Raw genomic sequence first — 18,423 nt, 5'->3', positions numbered from 1 at the left:
ATGGGAGGGGATCTTGAAGCAGAATTGGCACTTGGGTCCAGGGCCCAGCATTTGGGATTGCCCCAGTGCAGTTACTGCCCATCTCTAAGCTGCTCAGCATTCACTTTCAACATTAAGAGATGAGATGGTTTTGCTTACAGATTACCAGATTTGCCAAACCCCAAATGTTTTTTTTCCCAAATATTATTTTTAAAACTTGACTCAAAGCTTTAAAATACTTTACTAGAACAAAAAATTGATTTAAATTCACTGTGTGTGTGTGTGTGTGTGTGTGTGTGTGTGTGTGTGTCCACCAAACTGTCTGTCTTACAGGGGAGGTTACTAGATGGACTCACCTGCACATTTAAGTTGAATGGAGAAAGAAACCCCAACTATTGTTTAGAATAAAGGATAAAGTCAGCCTCCAAGTTTTGTTCTCTACCGACTGATCAGACCTTCAGAAATTTTTCGATGGGGTTTTCCTATGACATATCTTGTCTGTGACATAGTTCATGGCATTCTATGACATTCGACTTCCCAAGAGGAATTTGGTTACTCACATAGTGTTACATAACTTTTCTGGGAATGGGAAGCTCATGGAAGGAAAATGTCCATATATAACAGGAGTCAATTACTTATCTTTGACGAAAAAGGAAGATTATATTATCATAAGATGTACAGAGAGACACTGCTCCTAAAAGTATAATGGATCACAGCAAGAAAGCACAACTTCCTCAGGGGCAGGCTGCATTTTGATGCACATTTGCTCATCATGGCTGAGTAAAGGCTTTAGTATTCATTGTAGAGATAGAAAATGGAGTTTAAGAGGTACTGCAATACCTATAAAGTAGATAAGACTTTGTCTGTTTTTTGTTTTGTTTTGTTTTATTAGAGAGAACACATGCTCGCACCGTGGTGGGAGATGGGCAGAGGGAGAGAGAATTTGAAGCAGATTCCGATGAGCATGGAGTCCAGTGTGGGGCTTGATCCCACAACCCTGAGATCATGACCTGAGCCAAAACCAAGAGTCAGATGCTTAACCGACTGAGCCACCCATTTGCCCCTCCTAAAGCCTTTCTAAGCAAAGTCCCTGTTCTGTTCTCATCTCAACAATTTTCCCTAAATAAATTAAGGATGGGTATATCTTCATTTCTCACACTTAACCCCAATTAGAGATTCCTTTGGGTAACTTTTAAATTGTCAATATTCCCATCAAATTCACATTTAAGTGCAAATGGCTTGAAAGACTGGCTCCATGCTAAGGCATGAAGTCATGTGGAGCTGAGACTTTGAGGAGGACCTATCTGAATGGTAGTTGGGGAAAGGGCAGCCATGGCCATTTAGAAAGGACATCTGGAGGTGCCGAGACCCAGGCTTCCTTCGGTGTGTGCCTTGCATTGGACCTTGGAGCAGTTTGAAAAGCCGCAAACCTCCAGCCCCCGTCCGTCCTGGGCAGCATGTAGCGGGAGCTTTCCCAGTGCCGACCTCTCCCCTCCTCTCTGCTTTGCAATGCCTTGCAGCAGCCTGGGTCTTACCATTTCTAAAGCCAGCCTCTCTCCACATTGTCTGCTTCCATCTGGTTCCTCCTGATCTCAGCAAATCTACTTTGGAACATTCTGTCACACTAAGGTATATGCATGGGATGGCTACATTTAGCAGAATAAACTCCTTCAGCCAAAGGAGTGAAGTTCCGACAAGGGGAATGTCTAAGACAGCCGAGTTCCAGCCGGGAATCCTTGTAATCTCTCTTGGCACAAGTATCAAGCAGTTTCAAAGGCTGAGGCTTGCTCTCGGCCCTGCTCCCATTTGCCGGCTTGCTCTCGGCCCTGCTCCCATTTGCCGGCTCGCTCTTGGCCCTGTGCCCCTTTGCCGGCTTGCTCTCGGCCCTGTGCCCCTTTGCCAGCTTGCTCTCAGCTCTGCCCTCACTGTTACTGGCTCAGAACTACCTAGCGCTTCCTTTTTGCCCAAGATTAACCCTGGCATCACAGAACCACAGAGATTAGGAGCAGAAAGGAAGTGAATTTTGAGCGTTCACCTGGTTTAGGTGCCCCATTTCTCAGACCAGAAGACTGAGACCCAGAAAAGAAATACAGCTTTCCCAAAGTCATGTAGCAGTAGGTGCATGGTTTCAGAGACCGTCTGTTTCTGCCTTGCATTTGCTGTCCCTTTTGATCCTGTGCATACTTCCTGGGTTCCCTCCTGAGCTGCCTACTGTGGCATCCGGGGCAGAACCCTACTCTGTGGGTGGGAGTCGTGGATTCTAGCCAGATCTCTGTTCTTGACCAGCTGTGTCACCCTAGGGAAGACTCTGCTTCGCAGGCTGGGGCCTGCCCCTCTATGGAATGAGTGAGAAACTCTACCTTGCTTTTGGTGGAGGAATAGAGAAGCTATGTAAGTAAGGGTGTGTGACACTGATTGGCACCCAGTAGGTGTGCAGTAGATACTTGCTGAATGGTGGGCTTAGGAGCATCCATTGCCTTTAGACCCCAGGTGCTGGCTGCTTGCAAATTGCCCTCTGCTTCCCAGCCACCCAGGACCAAATTTCAAAATGGCTTCATTTTCCCGAGAGCCAGACACCCTCAGAGACTGAACAGAAGATCAGGTTACAGCACAGGAGAATTCAACCGGCAGTCCGATGTATTTTCATCAATTCAGGAAAACCACCCCAAGCTCTGAGGCTGTGCTGAGGGGAGGTGGAGGGGTGAGCAGCGGTGAGGCGTGCACACTGGATTTAGCTCTGCTCAGTCCTGACGGGAGAGCCACTGCCATCAAAGGCAGGGCGGCTCGGGCTATGATTTTGCCGCCTATATTGACCTTGCTGGTTTAATTTCGCCCTCTGCCTCTGAGTATAAACCAGTTTTCCTAAACTCCATCCTATTTTGGCAACCAGAAGGAGGGTGTGTGTGTGTGTGTGTGTGTGTCTGTGTGTGTCTGTCTGTGTCTGCATGAGTGTACACATGTGTGTGCACAATTGTGAGTGCCTGAGTGTACATACATGTGTACGTGTGTGTGTGTTCGTTTCCTAGGGTTGCCATAACTGCCATAACAAAGTACCAGAAACTGGGTGGCTTGAACAACAGAAATGTACTATCTCACAGTCCTCTCCTGTATCTTCACACTGTCTTTTTTCTAGGTGTTTCTCTGCACCTAAGTCTCTTTTTATAAGGGCACTAGTATTGGATTAACGACCATGTAACTTGACTACCTCTTTAAGACCCTATCTCCAGATAAGGTCACATTTTGAGGTACTGTATGTTTGGACTTACACATATGAAGTTGGGTTTCAACCCATAACAGTGAGCGTGTGTGTGTGTGTGTGTGTGTGTGTGTGTGTGTAGTGAACTATAACCTCTCAGACTCCAGTCAGAAACATGCCTACTAATTATGAGGCGCTCGGCTGGCTCAGTTGGTAGAGTGTGAGACTCTTCGTCTTGGGGTTGTAAGTTCGAGCCCCACGTTGGATGCAGAGATTATTTAAAAATAAAATCTTAAAAAAAAAAAGCCAGCCACTACCTAAATAATAGTACCTTTATTTTTTCTTTTTTAGTTTATTTATTTATTTTTTAAAGTTTGTTTATTTATACTTTTGGTAATCTCTACATCCAACATGGAGCTCCAACTCCCAACCCCAAGATCAAAAGTCACATGCTCCCCTGACAAAGCCAGCCAGGTGCCCCTTAGATAGTAGTACTTTAAGAGCACATATTGTTTTCTCTTTTGTGAACAGGGAAGATTAAAACATATATATATATGTGTGTGTGTGTGTGTGTGTGTGTGTGTGTGTGTGTATGTATATGTATATATACCTCCTCATAGAAGCAGGGGAGCTGGTGTGATTATGTAGAAAGTCCTAGGTACCACTCTTGCCTCTCAGCTTGAAAACATCTCTTCATGGAAGGCCCTATTTGTTACTCTCAAGCAGAGCAATGCCACCTTTGGTGTGTGATTTTCCCACCTCATGTTCCTTTAGACTGTTAAGTAGCATCTTGAAATGCCTCTGGCTATACTACAGAACATTCCAATTATTCCAAAGGGCACATAAATTCAGAGTTTCCGTAGCACTCCCTGGTGACTTGGTATCACCAAGTTAGCCCTTGAGAAAACCCTGGATTTTTCTAAATAAATGTCAGAATATTAAAAATGTCATTTAGATATTGGAAATAGTTGTCAAGTATAGTATACCTTTAGCTTCCTTTTCAAAAGGGCCTGCCTGGGCTCTATCGACTCCGATTATTCTTTCCTTGACTTGTATTCTCGGGAGGGTCCCAGGAGGTCAACTTTGCTGGCCAACCCGCAGACTGCAGGGCAGTCCTGCCACCAACTTGGGGCTGCTCGGCTGCTTCACCAGGAGGAACTGCTCCCAAACTGACCGTGAACTTCTGGCTGTGTGGGACCATGCCGGGCATTTCCCCTCCTCTCCCTGTGTACCGTAAATACCCATTCTCTCTGTCTTCTCCAGAATGAGTTCTTCATGGCCCTGTGGGGACCTGAATTCCAACTTAGTCAGCCGGACCCTGAGTTATGCCAAGTTTTTTCTAGGTCAACCCAAAGTTGGCCAGGTGGGTGGAACCAGGGGGCAGTGTTGGGGGCTACTCTGAATATACCTGGGCAGGCTGACCTACATCAATTCCCTCGTTAGCCTTAGCAGGTAGTGCTGGGGGTCTGATTCTGTGGCCGAGAGTGGGGGATGTTTGTGACACTCGTGTCTACCCAAGGCACCTAAGGATCTGTTTTCTTGGTTTTTGCTGTTCTTTGGTGGCAGAGGATAGTGGTGAGCTCTGAGAAAGTGGGGCCACTTCCCCTGGACATTCCCTGAAGTTACAGCACTCAACCCAGACTTCAGATTCCTCTGTCCCACTTCAGCGTGAGACATCATGTAACCCTATAAACTATATCTTCCAAAGACCATTAGAGGACATAGAAAGTGTTTGTGAGATAATACGAAGTTAAAAAATGTTGGCTACAAAACTGCATGTACTGTCTGGTCTCCACACTATTAAATACATATTTCTACAAAGGAGACTAAGTGGAATGCAATAAAATAGGAACTGTTTTCCTCTGTGTGGAAGGAAGAGGAATGATTTTTATTTTCCAAGTTTTCAATGGTGAGCACTTATTACTTCATAGACACACATGCCCATAGATCTGTTAGATCTATCTCGACCATTTTACGGGATCTTCGGGATCTTTCAGATGTTTTGCTACCTCAGCATCACCAGGATATTATTAATTCCCTGCTTGCCCAAGGCCCATCCGTGACTTTCCATGGAGGCAGTGGTAACTGGTTCCTATCAACCACAGCGGAGCCCCAAGCCCAGGCCCTCTCTGAGCACCTGGTGGGCCGAGCTCCCTGTGGACGGCCCTTGCCCTCCAGGCTGGGCCACTAGGGAGGGGCTGGGCCTCTTTGAAGGAGGTTAAAGTCCTTCTTTGTGTGAATGGCCTTTTAGGGAGCAGAGGGAGGGGCAGCTGTGACATCATAGTCTTCAGTCAGGAGGCTCGGAAGGAATTTGTCCAACTTGAGCCAGTGCGCAGGAATCTGTCTGGCAAAAGAGGCAGTTCTGACTGGGGACGTTTGAGACATACACTGTGGGCAGGGTAAGCCGAGTCTGCTGACCTCTCTGACTGTCCTTTCCCTTCTAATCCGAAAGGAGTGGGTTCCTTTCCCAGGCCAGTCTTGGTGGAGGGGGCCTCGGAGTGGGGACCGAGCAAGGCCGAGCTCTAGAGTCCTTTCCTGCCGGAGTGAGGGAGAGGGGGCAGCTGAGCTTTGAGTGGCGACTTCTCTTTGAAACCTCATCAGACTCCCGGCTTTCAAGTTAGAGGGCAAGGGGAAGCGCAGCCCCAGCCATGCAGTGCACGCCAAGATTCACAAGTCCTCTGTGGCAGATGAGGCCGTGAAGACGGGGCATGCATGTGTCTGCACGCGCGCGTGGGTCTGTCCTTGTCCAGAACAGAAACAAGTGACCCAGTGATTCTGGTAGCTGGTTTTCTAGTGATTGCCTTGTATTTAGTTAGTCCCTAATGAGGCCGTGCTGTGGGCCCCGCCACATTCGGGGAGTGACTTGGGGTCTCATGGGAATGTGTGCCGGTCCCCTGTAGGAGCCAGGGGGGTGGGAAGAGAAGCTCGTCAGCTCTGTTCCTACGTAGAGTGTGAACTGTGGACAAGGGGTTAATCTCAGAAGCATCTGGCACTGTTTCTTCTTTGCTCCTGGCTCTCGGCCTCAACATTGTGGATTTGTGCTGGGTCCACAGTGGTGCTCAGCTTTTGCTCTCTGCCATTAGTGGTTGGCCAGGCAAGAACCCAAGATCCTGAACTATTTTAAAACCAAGAGGGACACAGCTGAGTTATAAAGAACTAAAGCTAGCCCTGTGTTTGCTTTCAGCAGAATTAGTTACCCTAGAAATTTCTGCCTGCCAGAGCAGCCAGTTCCCTCTGGGGCCTTGATCTTGGTTTATTCTGGAGGTGGGGACTGCCCTGTAAAAATCACCTCCTGGTGAAAAAGGCTTTTGGGGAGAAGAGCATCTGAGGACTCCTTGACAGAGCATGGAGTTTGTTGCATTGAGGAGGAAGTGAGCCTTGACCTTCTCGGAGCAGAAAGGAAGCCCCTCTCCTGAGTTAGGAGCAATCCTGAAGCCTCCCCTACCATTCTCAGTCACTCCTGTAGGGAGGGGATCTCCACGCAGCTGAAAGAAGCAAGCCTTTCACCAGTGGCTATAGAAAAGGAAACGGCTTCCTCCCTCCCTCCAACCCCCCTGCCTGCTGCATCCCACCGCCCCCATCTTCAGTTGCTTTCATGGAAAGCCCAAGTTATAAATGTGTTAATCAAACAACACCTTGACATTTTCCAGATGTGTAGCCTGACATCTGAGCCGGTCGGTGACTTTGCGGCTGGGTGAAGGGGATGCTATTAATAGGGCAGGCTGTGGTCCTGGAGAGACTCCATTATGTTATAAATGGACCACTTTCCTTGAACAGAAGCAGGAGCCAAGACATCCTTTGTCCCCAACGAAGGGAGTTTCCAGAGTATTTTCATCTCCTCTTCAAGCCTGTATCTGTACCCTAAGCCAGAGAGAATAGCTTAGTGGTGATGCCTTGGCAGTTCTCAGAAAGAAAGGCTGGGACTGCGGGAGCAGGAACATCTTTTTAGAGCTGTCCCAGTCGCATTTGGCTGTAATGCGTCATGGCAGGCGGTCTGAGAGCCGTTGTGAGTGTTCGCTCCCTTTATCAGGGGTCACAGCATTAACCCTGAGCCCGCCCGCTCTAATTAGCCTACCACTGCCCAGGAGAGCTTAGGGGCTTTAAGTCTGGCCTGTTTCCATCAACCAGGAAGGGGTCCTTCTTGGGGAGTGGTGAGGCTTCTGGCTTCCCACAATCGACACAGGCCCCTGGTCCTCCAGGCCGGAAGGAGCTCTGCGAGGGGGCGGAAGACGAAAGGCTGCCTGGGCCTGGAATGTGGCCCGGGGTGATGGCCTCTCCCCTCCGCTTCCTGGCCCAGAGGCCTGAAGCCAAACCAAGGAAGGAAGCAAGGCGTCCTCAGACATTCCCATTCTCTGTTCCCTCACAGCGGTGGGTAGAAGGGGCCCACCCAGAGTCCCCGTACTTTCTCTGGCCAGCCCCGAGCCTGCCATCTTCAGCACGGAGGGCCCGAGGCGCTGCAGGCCGGCAGCTGAGGAACTCAGGTGCTCTCAGCTTTCTCCACAAACTCTTTCTAGCCAGCCCAGTTTGTGCTGTTGAACGGGGCTGGGATTTTCTTTCCACTTAGCACTTCCTCTGCCTGGTGCTTTTTGCTTTTGAACTGGAACTCTCTCCCTCCAAGGCCGTGCACTCCTTGCAGTTGAATAGGGGCCACCTCAGAGCGCAGGGAGCCCCCACCCCACCCCGTGGCCCCGGCCCAGGGCTTGCCACTCTGTAGGTACTCAGGGCATGCTTATCCTTGCACTTTGACCTCCCTCGGCCCCTGGGCTCCCCTCCCACACCACTGGGGTTCCCTCAGCCTGGGGAGTCCCTCTGCCCCAGATCTCCAGCCCATAGCTCCACCCCAGTGCCTCCAAGTCTGATCAAGTTCAGGAGACTCATGTGGGCACCTTGCAGGTGTCTTGGCAGGCTCCCTTGCCCGGGATGCACCCCCTCCTTACATTGACCTTTGTGACAGAAACTACAGCCAGGAAGTGGAGTCCTGTAAGAAGCATTCTAGATGGTTCTACCACACGGACCACAGAACCAGTGCTCTGCTGTGACAGCGGTCGTGTCCTGTGTAATCAGAACTCGACTTAGGCGAGAGAGAGAGAGGGTAAGAAGGGAAAACGGAGATGCTCTCTGGTTGCACAGCTATGCGGAAGTTTATTTTATAGCCACGCCTCTGTTCCTAGGCCAAGAATTGAGTTTGTATTTTTGGTGGGACTTAAAAATAACTGGATTAAAGGATCAGGTCACCTAGTATCTGGGGAAGAGTGTTTCTAATTTGACTATCATGGCCTTTGTAGGAAGTAAGCTGGGTTATTCAGAGTAGAAAGCTAGTGGTGCAGCGGGCACCTGAGGTGTGAGTGATTTGGGTCACACTGTGCATTTAGGCTAGGAGCCCGGGAGGTCACAGCTGGTAACAGGCGGTGTCAAGAGGTAACAGCCTGAGGGTGGTGGGGAAGCTGTGAACACAACCAGCCTTGAAAGCGGAGTGGAAGCTTCAGCTTCTTGCTTGCCCTTGTAAAAAAGGATACCTTCCCGGTGTCCCCCTGGGCCCAGACAGATCTGCTAAGGAAAACATACCTCTTGCAAGTTCTTTCTGCTCACCATGCGCCCAGCCACTGACCCAGGTACTGTGGGAAGAAAGAGCACACTGCCATTCATCACCCAGCGGGGCAGGTGTCAGGACCCTGATGTGTTTTCTGTGCAAATTAAAAACAGTCTTCTAGAATCTCACCTGTGCTGTTGGGAAGGAGTTGCACCTTTAATGTGTGGACACCATTGCAATGCCTGGGATGTGAGATCTTAATCTTTTGCCCCTGGATTGTTGCTGGAGGAAGCAGAGGACTCTCCTTCAGAGGCCAGCCAGCTCGAAAGGTAAAATTCCCAGACTGAGCAGGAAGTCAGTACCCTCATTTCTAATTGGAGGGCCCTATGGGTAGAGCAGAAGGTAGGAAGCGAAAACTCAGTCTCCAGGAAGTCTGTCTCTGTTCTGTTCTGGATAAAGATGGGAGAGGGGTCTCTGACTTCTAGAGCCAAATTATGAGTCTCACATCACTTCCAGAGATACAAGTGTGCAAAATGTCGACCAGAAAGCCAAGTAAATACTCTTTAATAAAAACTATCCACCTTTCTTAACCTATCCCTAGGCATTTTGGAAGCCTGCTGTCACTGAGAATACTTTTTGAGGTATAGGGAGAGAATTTGAAGAACTGGCCTTCAAATCCTGGCTGTGCCACTTCCTAGTCAGGTGATCTTGGGAAAAATCAGTTTCTCTAAACCTCACGTTCTAAAGTTCTAAAACGAAAGTAGAAAACTCTGCCTTTCTGGCACGCCAAAGGGCCCTGTTACCAGTATCAGCTGGGAGCATGTATGAATATGCATTGTGAACACAGTGTGTCTGCAGTGAAAGGGGGTGTGGTTCTTGACTGTCCATTCAACTGCATCCTCAGATTTTGACTTTTAGAGACAGGAGACAATTATTTTATGCATTTACTCTGTTTATTGCAGCAGCAAATGCGTCTTCCAGTTGTGCTCAGCTTCAGCTAAAATTAACTTTTGAGGACTTGGGGTAGGAAAAGATTAGGGAGGTTAGGTCTGAATTTTAGCCTTGCTGGGCCTTTCCCCTCTAAATGCCTCATGTTGATTTCCTCTCAAAATCAAAGCTTCATCATCACCCCCCCAACTCCTCCTCCAAGAAAGTCAACCAGCTCCCAGAGAGAATTTAATATTGGTCATTTACACTTCAGTGTAAAATGGCTTAATAATAAGGAACATTTGCATTAAACACTTTGCAGTTTACATGGTACTTTTTAAAAACATTTATTATTTGAGAGAGAGAGAGAGAGAGCGCACGCGCGCACACACACACACACACACACACACACACACATACACATACACGAGGTAGGGGGTGGGCAGAGGGAGAGAGAGAATCTCAAGCAGACTCCCTGCCAAGCATGGAGCCCGACACAGGCTTGATCTCACAGCCCTGAGATCATGACCTGAGCTGAAATCAAGTGGATGATTAACTGACTGAGCCACTCACACCGCACTATGTAGTACTTTTAAACACATTATCTAATCGAATTCCTAAAACAGATTTGAAAGATCTTGGTATGAGTCCTGCTTACAAAGGAGTTCTGTTCTTCCAAGAAGAGTCCCATGATTGTCTTGCATAGGGTCTGGCAGAACTTTCGCAGGAGACACGGGCCCCCTTGTTGTAAATTAACCCATATAATTTGCTTTGCATAACTATTAAACACATTTTTGTAAATAGTGGCAGCTTGAGACACAACCTGGCTACCAGGTTATAATAAAAGCAGGTCTTGGACCAAGTTCTGGCCCTCATACAGATATTTATTAAATAAACCTTTGTAAAAGTAGACATAAAACCTACTGTCTTTCACTTCAAAGAAACCTCAGCTCCGGAAGATTCTAGATGCTCCCAACCTCACTTTGCGTGAAGATAGATGTGGCAGTTTTAAAAAGGCAGGATTCCCTTACTGTATAGTAGTTGTTTAACAACCAAAGTCCTGTGAATCAAAGGCTGGGGAAAGGGCTGTTTGGTTTTCGGGCTCCAAGCACCATCCCTAAGGGTATACAAGCCATGGTGCTCACTCTGTCCTAAATCCTATTCAGGAAAGGCCAGAGAACATCTCTAATCCGCAAATTTGAACACCACCAATTTCACTGATTTCTCACGTTTATTATGCTAATTGACAAGCCACTAATTTCACTGATGAAAACCCATTTCTCACCTTAATTATGCCAATTAGCAAAGCCTCAGGGGGCCATGGGAGTTAAAGAGCGCTAACTGACCCAGGAAGGAAGCCACCTACAGAGCCTGGAATTTCTGATTAGATCCTGGTTGACCACTCTTGGAGTGTATATTCCCAGTTAGGACGGCTGTCTGCCCCTGAATAGAATTTAAACTAATTCAGACACACACAGCCGTATTATATTGTCTCTGTCCACATATTTTAAAGTAAATAGTAGACATCCTGACGGGCTATTAGCTATTCCAGGAAGCCGGTAGGTTGGCAGGTAATATGTGTCATGCTGTTAGGGCTCCACCTGGAGGGTTAGCAGGGGGAATCCAAGGATTTCCCTTGGGTCTCTTAGCACCCTTTCAAAATCCAGTTTGGTGGGGTTTTTTGTTTTTTTCTTTTAAGTAAGCTCTACACCCAATGTGGGGCTTGAACTCAGGACCCCAGGCCCCAAGATCAAGAGTCATATGCTCTACATACTGAGCCAGCCAGGCAACACTGATGGTTCATTTGTAACTTTTTTTTTTTTTTTTTTTTGCATTGGGGCATGGTTTATTTCAGAAAGGACTTTCCAGTTCATTTAATAAATGTGCATTTTATCTGAATCAGGAATCAGGTTCATCTTATCTGAAGCATGGAGAAAATTCTAGTCTTTCTAATCTTCAAAGGGAGCAATGAGCATTAGTTGGTTTAAGCAAAACATCATTTAATGACACCAAGCCCAGATTCCTGCCAAATCCGTGCTGTGGACTTTCCAGCCCACTTCCATTTACCTGGTGTACTTACTGGTGGTTTTGATTGCATCAGGCTGTCTTGCAGGAAGGTAAATTCATCCTGTTGAGAACAGAACTCAGGAATTTGCTCTTTTGTTACAATTGTTGCCTAACTTTGTTTACAAAAACTCAGGACCTCTGATGCATGATGGTGAATCAGAAATGCACCGTTATCTCTTTCATTACTTCTACCCTGATTAGAGTGTAGAGCTGCTACTCCCTGAAGTAGATGGATCAGAGTATCAAGAAAAATGTCCTGAATTTGTGGAAAGAAGTGGGAGGAGCCCCCTTGTAAGTAACAGGAAGCAGAGAGAGCCGTTTCCTGTTTACACCCTCCAGTGTCTCGATTTTTTAAACAAATGTATTGGAACGGAATCATCTCAAATTACACTGGGACTCCAAACTCTGACTTTTATCCAATAATTAGCATTTTTAAAATCTCGGTTTGACACATAGAAGGCATTCAAGGAATGAGACTCATCTGACTCAAAGAGCTAATGGTAGTTTTTTTTGGACATGGCAAAAATGTATTGTCAGATGCTGTTCTCAGACTTTTAAAATTTTGATTTGGAACACTTGCTACTTCAGAAAATATGCCTTGGAAAGACTTGGTAGAATTTTTAAGTCCTAAAAGAGAAAAAAGGCTGATAGGGCATCTGCTTGTCCATCGCCCAACACTTGACCTGAAGCACCCCGGAGAAAGAGACAAGGCGCTCATGGGCCGTGCTGTGGAGGTAGACTCAGGACCTCCTGTCCCTGTGATTAGCAACAGGAGATCACTGTAGGCAAGTTTTTCACTCCTCCTGACTAGAGTAAATAAACTCCAAAATAGACTTACGGCTTCCTAGAAAGTCCAATTTTTGTTAAGAAAAAAAGTGTTGTCTCCTGGAACTTATGGTTGCTGCTAATCTCATTATCACCCTACAAAACAAGCTTCCTGCGTGTTTAATGAATGGATGAATGACTAAATGAAGTATAGAATTAATTATTTGCCTTTTAGCTTCCTTTACTATTACATTGCCCTCTTTCCTCTTATGTCAACTGAAGTATTTTGTTTCAGGAGGGCAGTGATTTTCAACCATAATTCACTTCCAACAGCTTCCTACCATTTTCTTACCTTTTTTCCCCAAACCAAAAAGGATATAAGAAAAGCTCTACTTATTCCCCTGAGGAATGTTAGCAGTAAGTCATTGGCCAAATGAAGCCAGGGTGGGAGAGTCACAGATAATCTGACTCTCAGGGTAGCAGTGCCTTGTATCTCTTTTTGTTGGTCTGTTTATTCCAGTAATAGCTTTCCATGGAGTGGGCTAATTTTGACCTAGGTTTATTTGGAATTGAATGGCAGCCTGTAAGTTTCAGGCTTTCGAATTTTCTGTAATTCTTAATGACCTGGAAGTCACTGGTAATTGCCTTACCAAAAGGAAGTCTAGTTAATGTTTTTAAAAGGCAGTAAAAACGTCTTTGACATGCCTCTAGAGTTCATTCTAAAGATAAAAGAACACTAGTTAATGATGGTAAAAAAATAAAGATATTAGTGTTATAAATATTAATGGTATTAAAAGTCAAATAAATAAATAAAATCTTAAAAAAAAAAAAAAAAAGCACCAGACTTGGACAAAGACCAGAGCTAGACTGGAAGGTCATCCAAGACCAGGTGCTGAAAAAGAAATAGTTGTTATTGTTGCCTATGACTGAAGAAGGAACATATATTACCTGATTGGATTAAGTCTAGAGGGGAATGTAAACAATGCAGAGTGAAGGAAACCTCCAGTTCATGGAGAACCTTCTAGTTCATGGATAACCATGAGAATTTTTCAGCATTCTGACAGCAGTGCAGAGCACATAGGGTGCATTCCCATGTTGTTCTAGGTCACATGAACAAATCCGTAATTATGCACCTTCCTTGGAGGGATTCTGAAGTGAATCCCCTGAGAATCATCCTAAGGTGGTGTTTTAACATTATGTTCTAAGATTTTAAAATCCTTTACTATGGACACAAATGAAAACAATGCCATCTTGCAGTTTTCCATGGAAGTATGTCAATAATACGAAGCACACTATGGACTTGCGAGAGGAAGACAAACTTGACCAAGGTGTCTGTGAAATCCTTGAGGAACACTCACTAATTAACCTCACAATTTTTTTTCAAAGGTTTTATTTATTTTTTGACAGAGAGAGAGAGACAGCGAGAGAGGGAACACAAGCAGGGGGAGTGGGAGAGGAAGAAGCAGGCTTCCCGCAGAGCAGGAAGCCCGATGCGGGGCTCGATCTCAGGACCCCGGGATCACGACCCAAGCCGAAGGCAGACGCTTAACAACTGAGCCACCCAGGCGCCCCTAAACTTCACAATTTACCACTGAATTATCTGAGATAAACCAGAGTCCTTGGGTATGAAAAAAGAGATCATCTTAGAATTTGAAAATTAATTTTACTAATGCCAAATAACAAAATTACATGGGATTGGTAATTGGTGGGAAAGTAGGATTTATTTCAAAACATTAGGAAGATGTGGTTTTTCTTTTTCAACAATAAGACGGGAACTATCACATAGAGAGCATTTTAGGAACCGGAGAGGAGCCACTGGTCACTAACTTTTCAAAGCAACACTCCTTAACCTAAGGAGTATTGTTTTGATGTAGTCCCAAAGAACAGAACTGTGCAGTCAGTGGCTTTGGTTATGGTGTTTATAATGCACATGCTGAATTAAGAGCCATAGCGATGCGGCACTGTAGCTGTTAAGGGGCCTTGGAAGGAATCTACTGTTTTCCAGTATTTTATTTTGGAAAAATTTTCCAAGAAGTTTCAAGTCTCCAGAATAACTGCATTACATCTGGCGGAGAATCATGTTTTCAAGAAGAATTGCTCATGCAAAGGGACCATCTTATTATAGTTGGGGACACACAAATAGTCCTATTACATTTCTGCCATAGTAGTAGTAATTCTGGTATAATTGCTATATAATCTCTTCTACTTTAGAAGATATTTGAACAGTGTCTTCAAATGATCTGAATCTTAATTTACATTGAAATTTAAAAATGGGATTAGCATTTATGGAAAGTTCTCTAGACACCCAGTAAACAAAGCAGAATCTGAAACATGGGAGAGGTTTGGGTACGAATCACCACAGCAAAATGAATACGTGAAGAATTACCAGAAGGGAAATCTCAGTTCCGAAGAACTTGTCATTGTTTCAGTTTTCCTTCCAGTGAGTTACCAGCTAATTTCTCAGGGTTCACCTCCATAAGAGATTTAGTATCTAACTCTGACTTTGGTTGTCTCTTTATTCCAGAAGCCTCCCCAGCTTTCTGAGGATGATATCCGGCTAAAAAACCAGCCAGACAACTGCAGTGCCAACCCCTTGGAGCCTGCAACCAGCTCCCTTCCCCCAGATCACAAAAACATGGAAATTGAGGTCTCTGTTGCGGAATGTAAAAGTGTTCCCGGAATCACCTGTACCCCACATTCCATGGACCACTCCTCCCCTTTCTACTCACCCCCCCACAATGGCCCCCTCGGTGATCACCATGAAGCTCTGGATAAGGATGTGGCCAGAGAGATCCGCTATCTAGACGAGGTGCTGGAGGCCAGCTGCTGTGATTCTGCTGTGGACGTAACTTACAACGGTACATCGTCCCCGGAGCCGGGCGCAGCCATCGTGGGGGGTGGCCCAAGCCCACCAGGCCACGCAGCGGTCCAGCCGGACCCCCCGGAAAGGGCAGCTGATAGACAGGCCCCTCCTCACACTGAGCTCAGTACCAGCTACTCTGACGCCATGGCAGAGGGCGAAAAAGCCAATGGCCACTCCCCCGCCCAGCCCCGAGATCTGCTGGGGGACAGCCTGCAGGCCCCCGCGAGCCCCAGCTCCTCCACCAGCTCGCGGTGCTCGGGCCGCGATGGGGAGCTCACGCTGACCACGCTGAAGAAGGCGGCCAAGTTTGAGCTGCGTGCCTTCCACGAGGACAAGAAGCCCTCCAAGCTCTTTGAGGACGACGAGAATGAGAAGGAACAGTACTGTGTCAGGAAAGTGAGGCCTTCGGAAGAAATGCTGGAGCTGGAAAAGGAAAGGAGAGAGCTCATCCGGAGTCAGGCTGTGAAAAAGAATCCTGGCATTGCGGCAAAATGGTGGAATCCTCCCCAGGCCAAAACCACAGAGGAGCAGCTGGACGAGGAGCCTCTGGAGTCGCACAAGAAATACAAGGAGCGCAAGGAGAGAAGAGCGCAGCGGGAGCCGGGGCCGACGCCGCGGCAGCCCCTCCCCGCGCAGCTGTGCGCGGCCTCTGCCGCCCCGAGCGAGCACGCAAAGGAGGACATCGTCACCGAGCAGATAGACTTCTCCGCGGCGCGCAAACAGTTCCAGCTCATGGAGAGTTCCGGGCCAACAGTGGCCAAGGGCCAGAGTACACCCAGGCTCTTCTCTGTCAAGCCCTTTTACAGGCCTCTAGGGTCAATCAACTCAGACAAGCCACCGACCATCTCGAGACCAGCTTCCATCGGGGGGCCTCCAGAAGACGGGGGTGCATCGGCAGCCAAGGGGCAGAAAGCGAGCTGTGCCCTGGAGAGCCAGTCTTCGGGGGGAAGCCAGGGTAGCACAGCTCCTCAGGGGAAGGAAGGGCCCTACAGTGAGCCTTCCAAACGCGGGCCCTTATCCAAACTGTGGGCGGAGGACGGGGAGTTTACCAGTGCCCGGGCCGTCCTCACTGTGGTCAAGGATGACGACCCTGGGATCTTGGATCAGTTTTCCAAGTCAGTCAATGTCTCTCTGACCCAAGAGGAGCTTGACTCTGGTTTGGATGAATTGTCAGTGAGGTCCCAGGATACCACTGTCCTGGAGACCCTGTCCAATGATTTTAGCATGGACAACATCAGTGACAGCGGGGCATCCAATGAGACCACCAACGCCCTCCAGGAAAACTCACTGGCCGATTTTTCTCTGCCCCAGACTCCACAAACTGACAACCCTTCCGAGGGCCGGGGAGAAGGCGTCTCCAAGTCATTTAGTGATCACGGTTTCTATTCCCCTTCGTCCACACTGGGAGACTCGCCCTCGGTTGATGACCCCTTGGAATATCAGGCTGGTCTCCTGGTGCAGAATGCCATTCAACAAGCCATAGCTGAGCAAGTGGATAGAGCCGTGTCCGAAACCAGCCAGGGTGGGATAGAGCAGCAGGGACCTGGAGCAACTCTAGAGGAAGCCGGAACTGGGGCTCCCGGCTCAGAGAAACCTCAGAGCACGTTTGAGCCACCCCAGGTGTCCTCTCCTGTTCAGGAGAAAAGGGAGGTGTTACCAAAGATTCTGCCTGATGAAGACAGGGCACTCAGGGAAAGGGGGCCCTCCCAGCCACCACCCGCAGTGCTGCCCAGTGGCCCGGTAAACATGGAGGAGACCAGACCGGAAGGGAGCTATTTCAGCAAGTACTCGGAGGCAGCTGAGCTGAGAAGCACAGCCTCGCTCCTGGCCACTCAGGAGTCCGATGTGATGGTTGGGCCCTTCAAGCTGAGGTCCAGGAAGCAGCGGACTTTGTCCATGATCGAGGAAGAGATCCGAGCAGCCCAGGAAAGGGAAGAGGAGCTGAAGAGGCAGAGACAGGTCTTGCAGAGTACCCAGAGCCCCAGGGCAAAGAACGCCCCGTTGCTGCCCTCCCGAACATCATGCTACAAAACGGCGCCAGGTAAGCCAAGCGCGCGCCAGAGACAGATGCTGTGGAGAGAAAGGGTGACTCCAGCTTACCTGAGTCTTTGTGGAGCCTCCTCTGTGTGGCTAGGATTAGTGGCGGAGCGGGGCGAGGGGCGGAGCACTGACACGAGGGTTTTCGCGTCCGTCCAGGGACAGGCAACTGAAGCCCGAATGTCCCGTAGAAGAACCCTGGGCCTGGATGGTGTGCCGTTTCCCTGAGGGTACAATTGCTTCTTCCTCGTTGTTCTGCTCTGGGTTTGCTTTAGTAGAGAATTATTCTCTTCTTATTTGAAAGGGCTGCCTCTGGCTGAGGGAGGGGCCTTGTGTGGCATGGACCCTGGCAGAGTGAGCCTACGTGTGGACCGGCTTGGACCCTTAGTATCTGTGGTTAAATCAAACCCATCTGATTTGGGGGATGTGCTCTGCTAACCCCTTCTAAATGTGAGGTCCCTTTCTAACAATTGCAGTCATGACCTGGTGCAGATTGATCGGTAGAAGATGTTTTTGTCCCTCTTCTGTATGATTGGATTTGTCTTCCTTTTAGTCATCACAATGCAATTGCTTTGGAATCAGGGGTGGTCTCATTCATTCTTGTCCTATGACACATTTGGAGAAATTGAGTTACTCTATATAAAGGCAGGTCTTTAGTCCCTTCCCATTGCCTGGGCAGTCCCTTTCTTGAATGCTTTGTATAAATGGTTGATGTTAATTATGGTGGTAATTAATGCTGCTACCATTATGGATTAACAGTGGGACCAGTCGTCTTCATTTCCCATTTGGATATGATGGCAGTCGGAGCGCCACACATCCTAATGTGGAGAAGTGCTGCTCGAAGTGTGGTCTGGGCTAGTCTGTGGACTGTTTGTTCCAGGTCCACACTGAGAATCAGTACAGACATTGAGAGCAAGCATTTGACAGTTCTTGTTGCAGTTTGATATTGTCCTCAAATCCAAGTGCGGAATTTTGTGTTCTTTAAAAGTATTGGTTCATGACAGACTGAGGGGAAAACTTCTTTCACTGGAGACTACCTAAAAAGCATTATCCTAATAT

At 47.6% G+C, this 18,423-nt stretch overlaps 1 protein-coding gene across 5 annotated transcripts in view; it reads left to right on the top strand.

The window, feature by feature from the left end:
• PALM2AKAP2 (PALM2 and AKAP2 fusion) overlaps window positions 1–18,423 on the top strand; it is a 106,088-nt gene that overhangs the window by 58,001 nt on the left and 29,664 nt on the right. For 4 of the 5 annotated variants that reach the window (XM_025888417.2, XM_073876579.1, XM_025888416.2 and 1 more), the window contains exon 2: window positions 14,989–17,368. In XM_025888417.2, coding sequence (XP_025744202.1) covers window positions 15,100–17,368 — 2,269 coding nt within the window. In that variant the 5' untranslated portion in view covers window positions 14,989–15,099. Of the gene's footprint in view, window positions 1–5,503; window positions 5,575–14,988; window positions 17,369–18,423 lie in introns of those variants that run through there. The other variant, XM_073876577.1, reaches the window with a different exon arrangement.

The sequence above is a fragment of the Callorhinus ursinus genome, unplaced genomic scaffold, assembly GCF_003265705.2.
Source record: "Callorhinus ursinus isolate GAN/ISIS: 27379988/994484 unplaced genomic scaffold, GSC_fseal_2.0 scaffold24, whole genome shotgun sequence".
NCBI classification, from domain to species: domain Eukaryota; kingdom Metazoa; phylum Chordata; class Mammalia; order Carnivora; family Otariidae; genus Callorhinus; species Callorhinus ursinus.
Note: the sequence above shows the minus strand (reverse complement) of the source record. Positions and strands in the feature narration are given on the sequence as shown.